This window comes from Dermacentor variabilis, chromosome 2 (assembly GCF_050947875.1).
Source record: "Dermacentor variabilis isolate Ectoservices chromosome 2, ASM5094787v1, whole genome shotgun sequence".
NCBI lineage: Eukaryota > Metazoa > Arthropoda > Arachnida > Ixodida > Ixodidae > Dermacentor > Dermacentor variabilis.
This window is the reverse complement of record NC_134569.1, coordinates 32606143-32619011: the sequence shown is the minus strand read 5'-3', so window position 1 is coordinate 32619011 and position 12869 is coordinate 32606143. Positions and strand designations below refer to the sequence as shown.

The 12869-nt window shown below is 44.2% G+C and overlaps 1 protein-coding gene across 1 annotated transcript in view; it reads left to right on the top strand.

Annotated features, from left to right (window-relative positions):
• LOC142571620 (uncharacterized) overlaps window positions 1-11425 on the top strand; it is an 88414-nt gene extending 76989 nt beyond the window's left edge. Inside the window, exons 3-5 of the mRNA XM_075680128.1 lie at window positions 3389-3525; window positions 8618-8750; window positions 9755-11425. Coding sequence (XP_075536243.1) covers window positions 3389-3525; window positions 8618-8750; window positions 9755-10001 — 517 coding nt within the window. The 3' untranslated portion in view covers window positions 10002-11425. The remainder of the gene's footprint in view (window positions 1-3388; window positions 3526-8617; window positions 8751-9754) is intronic.
• The last annotated feature ends 1444 nt before the right edge of the window (window positions 11426-12869 follow it).

Genomic DNA, 12869 nt, shown 5'->3' with positions numbered 1-12869 from the left:
TAAAAGGCCCCACCAAAAATCGATATGAAGAGAGATTAAAGTACATGTATCTACTTTGCCGTGAAAAGCTAGGCATAAATAAGAGCACGCATGCTGAGCCTCTCATTCGCCGTTCCACCCGGTCTAGCAACGCTAAAAAGCTTACAGTGCCCCTGCGACACTGCAACGTTTAGACATTTACACTTTTTTCGAGCCATTAGAGATAGAAATGCACTGCTTGTCGTATAGGCTACCTCCGACTCCGCAGATTCGTTTTCGGGTGTGCTTAAAGAAATAACATAAATGTGTTGAGAACATCGGCTGCCCTCCTTCGTTCGCTTTTCAACCTGTCTTTCCGCGTGGTCCCATGTATGTGCTTTTTCGTGCTTCTACGAATGTTTCATCTTTTTACACATAAACTTTTCACTGTGTGAATCTAAAGAGATAATATCTCACGACGCCCGTTGCCCACATGTCGTACACATATACAGATTTTTTTCTGTTTTTCCTTTCCTTCACTTCTGCAAGCTAATCGAGTGTCGAGAGTAGTTTGCGGAAAACACTAAACGCTATCTTTTTTCGAACTTCCTACCTCATGCTTTGTTTTATACCTTAGTGGGGTACCTTTTAAGTCACCCATCGCACGCTGTATTAGATGTTATTTTCTGTACATGTCTTGTAGCCACCACTGCCTCGGGCCTCTCACGAGATCGAGCCTGGTAGTACGCTTGAAATGAATGAATGAATGAATTAATTAATGCGAAGTGTCTAGTGAGAGCTTTGCAGAGCTACAGTTCTTGCTACGCTGGAACTTAAGTCAGAGAAGTTCGCTGGCAAAGCCCAATTAGTCTAGGGCTCTTGTGTTACTGTGCGTAGCGAGTGACGTGCTAGCAAGTTCTAATATTCTTCTATTCTTTTATTTTTGCTAGCTTTCTTCTTGCGTCTTTTTTAATTTTTAGTTAGTTGTTTAAGTGCAACATTGCAAAACCAGTATGAAATATAGCAGAGTCCGGAAGAAGGGTTTGACCATCCTTTTGTTTTCTTCAAAGTGCATTCCGAGAAAGAAGATTTAGTGTTATTTATATTGATGACATGATGAAGACATGACATTGATGAAGAGAACCTGAAAGCGCAAAATATGAGACGACTGACACAACATTCACTTTAGGCGCTGAACCCTTCAGTAATAATCCCTTTAGTAATCCAATATGCGGCGTCGATGGTGAAAACGCAAAGTTTTTGAAAAGTACGGTTGTTTCCTCGACCATCTTTTTTTTTGTATGAACTTTCGCTCAGAATTTAAATTCTGGTGTGATGCTTTGTGATTGGAAGGTGGGCAAAGTGGTGCAGTTTCTTAAACCTGGTGACACTCATTTTGCGCTAAATTATAGGCCAATATCATTGACCAGTGCCCCTTGCAAGATTTTTTAACATGTCATTTATTCTTACTTGGTTAACTTTCTTGAAGCTAATTCTTTTTTCACATCTCGTCAGCGTGGTTTCAGGAAGACAGGCTCCTGTGAAACGCAATTTCATTTACTTATGAAATATTAGTAGCTCTGGACTTGTGATGTTATATTGTGTATTCTTAGATTTCTCTAAGGCTCATGACCTTCTCTGCCATGTAATACTTTATCTTAGGCTCAGTAAACTAAGCCTTGACCCTAACATTGTTGCTTGGATAAAAAAAAAAACTTTTTGTTAAACCGACAGCAATTTGTAACTGCTAATAGCTACGATTCTTCTCTCTGTCCTGTCCTTTGAAGGGTGCCCCAAGGTTCGGTCCTTGGGCCCCTTCTTTTTCTAATCTACATAAACGATTTACCTGACTGTATTAATTCCTCTATTGTGTTTTTTTCAGACGACTGTCTTCTATATCGCATGATTTCTTCTGATAATGACACATCGCTACCACAGAGTGACCTCGACAATATTTCTGATTGGTGTAACACATGGAAGATGAAACTCAACGCGACGAATCACAAACTAATAAAAATTTCTCGTAAACTTTCCACTAACGCTTGTAAGTATAACATAAATAGTTCCCCTCTCGAAGAAGTGGCTACTAACAAATACTTAGCGGTCCACATTAATTTTAACCTTTCTTGGCAACCACACATTAATTATATTGTCAGTAATGCTGACTGCATGACTGCATACCTGCGATGTGATTTTTCACTGGCCCCTTCATCTCTTAAGCACTTTCTTTAAAAAACTTTTGTTTGTTCCGAACTAGAATATGCATCAGCTCTGTGGGATCAATTTACTGAAAGTCTTATTAGTCACCTAGAAGCTGTGCAGGGTCGTAGCGCACGCTTCATTTTGTCCAACTACTCCTGTTTTTCCAGTGTTTCATCTATGAGAACAGCGTTACGGCTTCCGTCTCTTTCCTTGCGCTGGAAAATATCACGTCTTTCCTTATTTCATAACATCTACTGCCATAACCCTCGTCTTAAGCAAGAATTACTTTCCCACCCTTCATATCACCTCGTATTGACCATCGTTAAAGTGCTTGTTCCTCGTTGTTACACTAACCAACACTGTCATTCTTTCATTCCTCAAACTTGTAATGATTGTAACCACTTGCCCACCTCCATTGTATCTATTACGGACCCCAGTGATTTTAAAAGTGCGCTTGAATATGTTACCGGATATTTTCTTTGTATTTCTTATTTCCTATTTCTTGTTACCACTCCCTTCTGTAACACCTTATGGGCCCCGAAGGTATTCAAATAAATAAATAAATAAATAAATAAATAAATAAATAAATAAATAAATAAATACGAACCTGTCCAGTTCAGCCCACTCGTGTGACATTGATATCCAGGCAGGGCTCGCAACACCGCACTTGGCTCTCAACTGCACCTCCTCACCGGCCGGGTCATGCTACGATTCGATCGCCAAGTTTCTCTCACTGACCGCGATGCTTCCCTAGTTTTGGAGGGCGGCCGTGCCTCTCCAAGCCAGAAGTAAACTTACCCTTGGCGCTACATTTATATTTTCTTTCTTTCCTTGCATTTCATTAAACTAACGCATCAAAGGACAATCCCTGGTTGGAAAGCTAAAGCGCTACTTTGTGTATGTGATGTAGGTGCTCGCCATGATGAATACATCCCAATCATGTGCCTTCTGTTGCCTTGCATACGCTAATTGGCGGAGAACGCTGCACTCGGATCGTGCGATACGGTGACGTTATTGATCTTGCTGCAGAAGAAAGGGGCCTCAGTCAGCCGAGTCCCGTGAAATTAAGTTAGTTCGCTTGCGTACTTTGTGTGGCCATTAATTTCTTCGCCTCTTCTCTCGTTGTCTATATTACTTATTTACCATCTGAAGCCTCGTGCCGTGCGCATTATAACCGGGCTAACCCTCATTACAGGATCTTTATTTCTCTCTTGCATAACGTGTCCAGGGAGCTGGAGATCCTGTTTAGCGCCATCGAGTCTCGGATCGGGCGCTGTGCTGACTCGGAGAGGAACCGGCTCGGCCTGCTCGTCGAGAGCGGCCGCATGACGGCGGAACTCAAGTGCCGGGACGCTCTCGACAGCGGTGAGGGGCACCGTGTGGTCGACCGAGCAGTCGGTCCCCGCGGCCTTTGCTGGCTGCTGAGGCGTCCGACGTGGAAGGCTCGGGCGTCGGCGAATGCATCCTCGATCGGTCCGGGCGTTTGCCGCCCCACCACTATTACAAGAGCGGTGGTAACGAAGTTTACCCGCGGGGCTAGTTAGGAAGCAGGGGCGGGCGGTCAGCTCGCGTCAACGTTTGATGACTGCGTCGTTTTGTTGCCTGAAACGTGACACGTGAGGGCGGCAAAGCAGATGTATGGGGCAACATATTGCATGTTTTTAAAGACCGACTTCCAATTTCTTGCCCGTCATGGCGACACCAGGGAGGAAAAAGGAATCAAGGCCATTTTCTGGCTTGTAAGGCTCTAGGTGCAGCGCATTACATCGCGAAGACGTGTTGGGCGCTGCGCTAAAGCCTAGATAGAAAGTCCATAAAGAAAATCTATTATTTTAGGAGCAGTTACGATTAGGTAACGTGTGTAGGCAAATTTGTAAGCAATGACTTTTTTATGCTCTTCTTTATGCTTCCAAATGAGATGTGGCCAATAACAGATAAGACATACTGTTAACCAAACTCTCATTTTGCCTGGAATACGCAGTTTGACGCATCGTAGCGTTTTTGACGGTAAATAGTTTCAAAACAGTGTCATCGTAGAACCGCTGTTTCTCTCCTGTGCTCATCTTGATGGCTTTTATAATTTTCTTAGTGCATGGTAACGTAGTGTGGTGGCAGCGCGGTGATTAGACCCACTGTAAAGCGTGCTGTATCGCATGCACACAAATGGTAAAAACAACTTCCCAGGGGCGACAGTAGACTTCTTCCACACGAAGACGCCCGTATATATACTCCAACTTAACTTAACTTTCTGCCTTAATAGTTAATGCTTACTTTCTGCATTAATATTCAATGCTGATCATTTAATAAGAAAATTCTGGTAATGCTGAATTCGCTTAGACAACGTAACGAGCTCGTGAATAGTAACAGGAGAAACACCATTGTATCGCTTGCAAATATCTCGTTTAAGTCGTAGCGACTGTCCGTTGAAAACGTAAAAATTGAGGGAAACAAATAGCAAAACCCGCCAAAAAGTAGTGTTCGGATATCACAATAACAATTCAGTGTTAACTGCCTTAACCATTAAGGTGTAGTACATTGAAGCTTTGAAAAGAAAGAAAGAAAGAAAGAGAGAAAGATGCGAGGCAATTTCTGATCGGGGGAGTTCTTTAAAGTTCGTAGTATAGCTGACTGCCAAGACGTGCTCGCGAAGCGATAACGACTGATGTGGAGCATTTAATTGAGGTGCTCGAATAGTCAAATAGTCGAACCGAATTAGGCAAGAAGATTTGAAATACACGGGCTTCGCCCAGCGAATATTGATTGTCAAATATTTTCTGCTTTTCGAGGTAAAAATGAGAAAAAGAGAAGATTCAGAGGAAAAGGAGTTTAAAATTGTTGCAAAGATAAATACGTGTTCTACGTGTTCCGGGTATTAGGATCGACTCGGTATGCTAGCAAGGGAATTGAATATTAATAGTTGTGGCACATTTCGGGCCAGCTTACAAAGGTAACTTATAGTGGCTGGTGACCACTAGCATGGACTTTCTTTTGCGGCAACAGGCTGCAGTAATAATAAAAACCCGGTATATTTGGCCACGGTTTAATATTCGGCCAAATAGAATACGAAATTCTCAAATCGAAAGCTTTGAGTGTGAATAAATGCACTCAATTATTATGCGAGGTACAGAAAATTAGCGCATTCCTAACTTTTAGCGGAATAGCTTGGGTGCGCGGCTTTAAAGGAAGCCTCCACTCACCGCGTGATCACCCTCGTTCACCATGGCCGTTATTATCGCACTTCTCTCCGCGTTCCGAGCGAGATGAATAGAAGGAACCTAATGGTTAAGTTTTTCGTTACTTAAAAGCATAGAAGCAAACTAAATGAACTGTTATGAAAACAGAAAAGTATAAACGAAATTAACTGTTAGCATTAATTTAGGTGTTAAAATAAAGAGGAAGAGGGGAAAAGAAAGCGGCCGAAAAGACAACTTGCCGCAGTTAGGAGTCGAACTCGCAGGTTCCGCATTGAGTGTGCGGTACTTTATCAACTACCATGGTGGGCAACTTCTGGTTCCATTTTTTTAATTTGTGTATATGTACTGGATCTACTCATGTCGAGTGTCAGCGAGTGCCGCTCATTGTTGATGTGGAGCATGTTCTCAAGCAAGGGCGTCGTCTAGTATAGGCGCATTTCGTAGCACGCGACTGGCCGATAGACCCTCGCGTGCTTGACATCGTGGCATGGAGGCGGTCAAAGTCGTTGCCCCTGCTTTTGAGACAGAAGAACTAGGGGGGACCGAGGGGCCTGAGTTCTTTGTTATTTATAGTTTCATTTTTCCAGTGCCGAGTACGCAGCTAGAGCGCGGCGAGGTAGGCCTAACTGCCAGCCTTCGGGTCATAATCGTTTTTATTTAGATGCGTCACACACTATAATGACTCTCCGGCTGTCTACTCCTGCTCCAGAAACACAAAGTGGAACGTTTGACTCCGGCCCACTAAAGAAGCACAAAGATTCCGCGCTTGGTGAAAATTACTACAGTGCCATTTATTACGACGTTCCTTATATCTTAGGCGATATCCGTCATATTCTGACTACGCGTTCCTCGTGTCCAGAAGTCAAAAATTGATAAGTATTTTAGGGCACCCAGATATCAATTAATAATTTCTCACTTCCATTTCAGTCGTTTGTGTTGTGTACTATTGACTGCACACCCACCGGAATCCCCTCTCCGAGCTTTGTTGAAGCGATTTAAATTATATGAGGGAGAAATGTTAATGTTGCAAATCTGTAAACTGGAAGAAATTCACTCGGAAGGAAATTTTCGCTACGTCCTCGGCACTTCGATGAGCGATCGATATTAATCTCGAAAAAAAAAGAAACCAATCTCGAGCGGTAGTACGCACGATTGGCTGAATATAATAATCAAGAAACGCGAGAAATTACATACCTGGAAAGGGAAGGCTAAAGTACATATCGATTGTGGCATATATAGATCCTGATGGTAAAAGCAAAGTAATCGATGACCGCATTTCTAGACAGCGACCTGCGCAGTTCGTAGCTGTAAGCACGCTGGCAATGGGTATGTTTTCTCTTGTTTTACTTTGATTCAATGACGAACACCAAGCAAAGCGTAAAAACGTAATTCACTTAGCACGGGAGAAAGGAAAAGCTCAATAAGAATAAAAATAAACGAAAAAGTGTATATTCCATGACCGGGAACGAAGCACCCGCATGTGTCACTGTATAGTTTCACTCTAAATCTTATGCTTAGGCGAGAGTTTGTTTTATTCTTGTCTTTAATCTGCCTCTGCTATGAAGAATTAGACTAAGATATGCTATACAGAGCTCGGAAGCTCTATTTGTGCGTAAGCCAGAAAACAACTTACAAAGGGTAATCTTGTGCTGCTGTATAGCAGTACGCAAAATATTATAGAAAAAAGTCACTGAAGGAAAAATCTCTCTCATGCCTATAAAGAAGGTAATCTGAAAAAGAACTCATAGTTAGAGAGAGAGAGCACGGAACAACACAAGCACAAAGATATCAACATTTTGGACGCAGAGAAAAAGTGCAAGAAATAAAAAAGCCTGCACAAGTACTTATTCTGCTGCTGTAAATGGGAACAAGAAAAAAGTAAAGTGCAGTCAGCCGGACGCGGGTATATCGAAAGCCGCACGCAAACACTTCAGCTTTGCGTGCGGGCTATCACCCGCATCCCATGCCTCTGTTTGCCCGGAGGCAGTAACACTTGCATTAAAGAAAGAAAAGAAAAAGACAACGCTCCCGCTTATTTTTCTCTCTCCGTTATTTAACGAGGACCGATAAATATGCAGTGAACGCGTTGTGTACACAGATACACATGTGTGGGAGAGAGATTGTAGCGCACTGCCTGTAGCCGCTTTGAAAGTGAAGGCGATGCGATGAATAACGACCTTCATATACAAGGGTTGGCGGATCGGCTGACTGATCCGTTGCTTAATTTTTTATGTCCCAACACTTCGCTTGAGCTTCAGGGGCGACCCCATGCAAGGAAGCTGTATACACTGAACTGCCGTTGTAGTTTTATAAGCTAGTACAGTACAGTGCAGTACAGTGCAGTACAGTGCAGTACAGTACAGTAAAGTTATTGTACTCTGGCGGCATAGGAAATGACGCTCTTGCTGAACCCGCGGCCTTCGTCTCTGCGGCTGAGTCACGGTAATTAGTTTATCTGTCCATGTCCTTCCTTTGCTCGGACCTAGCTATAGCAAAGACCTAGCGAATTTTAAATAAACGTAACTCTAACAACGTCTGTAATTTTCCAAGGAAACAGCGTAAAGTTTCAATTGAATATACGTAATCAGGCCTAGTCGAACTTTACCTGAAAGTATCGACTCCTGTTGACTACACTGAGATTATTTCGGGAACGTTCGAACAAACGGGCCTATTAGACAGCCTTCGGCGGCGTCATACTCGCATCTGATCATTGGAACACATGTTGGAAAGCTTAGGCTTTGGTGGAGAGAATGAATCTACAGCAGAATACCACAGCTCATCCTTGGAGCCTTGTGGGAAGATGTCTTGCGACAAATCACGCAAAGCAGGTTCGTCTACACGCCAACTTACTTGAGTTGCAATATTCGATGAAAAAAATAACTAAAATTTAAAAAATGCTTTGCCAAATGTGAATTAAGATATGAGAAAAGAAAATACAAGATTAAGTGTAGGCAAAGATTGTGAAACACAGGGTGTTTCGGACCCGGAAACAGCCCGGGCCAGAAAACCCCTGCTTTTTCTGCATGATCAGGAACGTACTAACCGTGTTAGACATTGTACAAGGATGTGCTGGCGTTCTGTCGAACTACGACACCTAACTGCTTCCTGTAAATCCATGTGACAGGCTACCGGGACCCTATGACGGCGTTCGTATCGCCTCGAACCTCTGCCCATTCTTAGATTTGTTCTAAGAAAAAAAAAAGATAAATGAAAAAAATATGGCCCGTGCAGTGCTTATCATGGTTTACGGTGATGGTTTGCAGAGGCGAAAACGTACATCAACTGCTTGCGAAACTACAACCACAGCGGGGATCAGTGCTCTGAGAGGCTGCGCACCCTTAAGGACCAGTACAAGGAATACTCCGAGGGGCTCACCAACACAAACGACGTCTGCTGGTGCGTATACACATTCGCGTACAGCATGGTCCGAGCTTTTTAATACAAGCGCGCCGTTGGGAATTTAGTTGAAAAGTTTTGTAATATTTTCCTATGTGTGTATGACTTTCACGCCTAAAAATTAGCCATGTCCGCTTGGTTAAATGTAACAGCTGACGTAACGCGTCATGCGGAGATGTTCAGCATTCACACACGCACACACAAACACACACTCGTGCGCACGCGTGCGTGCGTGCGTAACATGAACGTAAGATGAACATGCGTAACATGCAAACATGCGCACATGAACATGCCGAACATGAACTCCTTTCCGAGCGTGAAAGAAGCCCGCGAATACACGCAAAGTGCATCGAGCCGCCAGTCGCGCGGCAATTTTCCGTGCATTCGCGGGCTTTTTTCAGGCTCAGAAAAACACTTATATGTAGCACGTTTGAGCAACAGTAAGCTGTATTGGGAGTTTTTCAGCTCACCCAACAATGTTCTCATTGACACTTTTCATGTAATTATATTGTTCGAGAAGTGGATTAATTAGGTAAGACTAATCATCCAATTAGACGGGATTAAAAAAATAATTGTAGTATCTCAAAGCGACGGCAAACAACGTTATCTTTGTTCTGTTCAGCTACGTGGTATTTGCAAATTTTTAAATTCTGTCTAAAGTAAGCTGGAACACCTTTACACACACACACACACACACACACACACACACACACACACACACACACACACACACACACACACACACACACACACACACACACACACACACACACACACACACACACACACACATATATATATATATATATATATATATATATATATATATATATATATATATATATATATATATATATATATATATATATATATATAATCAGCTTTGAATCGCAGTGATGTGTTGAGTGAAACCGCAACTCTTTCTCTCTTTTTTTTGTGATAGCGTTACTCGAGTAGCAAGCACTATGCCTCGCTCAGCTTTCCGCATTTTTTTTCTGCCGCAGCGCCTACCACTCGTACCACAAATGCCTGGGTGACCGCTTGGGGAGCGCCTGCGGGGAAGACGCCCGCCAGCACGTCGAGCTGTACGCCGACAAGCTGACCAACCGGCTGCTGTACAACTTCTGCCGAAACTACGAAACGTCGGTGTGCGTGGATGTCGACGCGGGTACGACGCGACTCGCCAGCGCTGCAAGAACCGCGCTGGCATCAGCGGTTCTCGCGTACGTCACCGGCTACCTGTTGTGGTAGCTGGCCGTGGGCGTAGATGCACCTTCGCACGGTGCCGTTATAGTCCGGGCTGTGCACTACACGCGGAAGCTATAGAGGTGGCGAACTACACGCGTGCATTCGAGGCCCCGCTACCTTGCTCAAGCCGAATTCTTGCGCGCACCTTTCGAATGCTTTGATCTCTAACTGCTGAGTAGCAGGATGTAGGCATGGACGCAAATTTGGACTTCAATAAAGGCTAGCCGACTGTGCGATATGGTAGAGATTTATGGTTTCAGGCTCAAAAGCATGAGGAGTAATGGGAAGATAAAACAGGAGATACGCTCGTATGGTATGAAGAAATTTATTTAGGGCCTGAGGGATCAGTCTGGGACTGATGCGGGCCGCTCCCACGTCGGCACAGAGAGGAGATACGCCCGTATTAGGTGTGAATTATCATGAGAAAAACACGAAATGTATGCAGCTGTAAAAATAATCAATCGTTAGGACAAAGAAAGGAAAAAAAGAACGAGGGGCACGAGACTCACGCATATATACCAGCATACATAGCTGCTACGCTTGACTGTGATTTAACGAAATTTCTCATCACCGACGCTAATTGAAATATACCTTTTAATCCCAATGTGGAACTATATATTTATTCTCACGGGATCGAGTGTTGGGACTAAACGTAAAAATTGAATTTGTTGGTAGAGACGAGAAAATTGTTCTCTGCCGCGATTACCGTAGCAGAACATTCGGCCGTGGATAGCGGCTACGTAAAGTGCTGCAGTTAACGGTACGCCTGCGTGCCTCTAGCGTTTATAGTGGCTGTATTGTGGTCGCTGATGCTTTTTTATGCATACATTTCATGTTTTCCATTCAAAAGTTTAGCTGGAGGTTTGCACATGTACAGTCGTTGTTCATTTCGATTGGAGTGGGTCTGTTAATCCTTAGCTCTATAGGTTTATACAAGTCCAGTTCATTGTCATGTAGAGGAATGTTCGCGCACCAAGCATATTATTAAAGTTAGCTGTATAATACGATGTTTATTTTGCTGCTGTTCACAATATGCAAAGGGTCATGTTGGGTAAAATTCAGTTGAGGTCAAGAAACACAAATAATCTAGAATTCACTATAGAGGCTGTCGTGAGTATTCTTCACGATCGATGCTACGCATTTGGATTCCGCGCCTCGAGACAACACATTAGAGTGTTGACAAATGCTACTCGCGTATTAATCGAGTCTATAGCAGTACAACGACAGAAGTGAGAGCATCCTGAGCGGATGTTTGCATAACATAGTGCACACCGCTGTTGTATTGTACAGACAGTGTAATTCATTTTTTTAATGTTTCACATGCCAGTAACATGAACTCGTACAATTGCGTTAAAGCTACGTTGTTTGATTTGTTGAATTTCTCTGTACTTTTCAGTGATCACGAATTAAAACAGTAAAGAAGAAAATGTAAAGTCTCCCGTCCTTGTTTCGCATGCGTCGCTTGCAGTTACCACAATATTGCCGGTGCCAAGACTGAGCACGAAGTCTGCAAGGGCGACGCCGTTTCAAAATGAAGCTTGCAAAGCAGTTTATGCGACTGTTGGTCGCCGACACCAGTGCGGACTGCAGCTCTAAGCTTCGCTACAACTCAAACTTTTGTAGGTCCTTCACCCTGCGCAGATGCGCTGCCTTTAGTGCACGCATGTTTTGTACAGGACGCTGTGAATTGCCCCGTGCACCGTTGCTGCGTGGCTAACATTAGGCCGATTTCGCGAGCAGCCGCTGAGCAGTCATCGCGTTCCCGTGCAGCGTACTGTGGCTTCAGGACTTACACGATGACATTTTGAGCAGCCAGCGGATTATGGCGGGATCACGCTGTTCGTGCTGGAGCCGTATTAAAACAAATGAAATCAACTAGCAGGGCCAAGTGTTTTATCGGAAGGATTCCTGCAGCCCATAATATTGGTCGCGCGGGCTACCAATCAGCGCTGCAGTGTGTTGGCGGTACGGCCCGGACGAAATTACAAGGAGCGAAAGATGCGGCAACGAGGTAATCAAGACATATCCAGCACAGAAACAAACATGAGCGAAAAGCACGATAGTGGCAAATCGCTCCGCGAAAGGAGATGGTCCTTCCCACGAGGCGAGCCCCAGCAAAGGTCGCCCACTCAGACTGCCGCCGCTGATGAGCTTGTCAGACCTTGTACGAGAACCCAGCGTCGGTTCGGTGCCTCGTCCCTTAGGGAAGGCGGCGCTAACGAAACAAAAACGCGTGATGCGCCTCAATGAGCTGAATGCCACAACCGCACGGGAGATGGTGGAGGGAAAAATAGGAGATAATCACCTCAGTCCTGCCACGACTCCCAGATACCGTCTCGGCGCAGAGGGTCGGCCCTGGGATCCGGTGTGCCAGTGAGCGGGGTCTTCATCGTTAGCTTCAGTTCATCAAGTCGAGCCCTCAGTTTCATGTATTCCTGTGGGTGACCATGAGGCAACTTGAGATTTAGTCAGTGACAATGCCAGAAGGAATGAAACGGCAGCATAAATTGTGCTTCATTAGGAATACCCTTTGGATGCCAAAGCGTCTTTCAAGAACCATTACTGGCACTCGCACAAAGTATTTCGTAAGCAGCACGTCAGCCTCCATGTCCCACTAAATACTGTGTGCTTGTTACATAATCTGATGTCGGCGGTGACAGCTAACGTTTGTATTGTTGCATAAGAAAGGGCCGAAGGTATTGCACACTGGCTGCCATCACGAACAGTGCTGGTGCCTTGTTCATTAAGAGTACTTCGCAAGGTCGCTGCTCACTAGCACAAGTTGGAGGACGATTTCTTCATTAGAAGTTTTGAATCAGACGCTTGGCCAGCTTGCGTATATAGAAAATACGTTCACTGCGTTTTTACCGT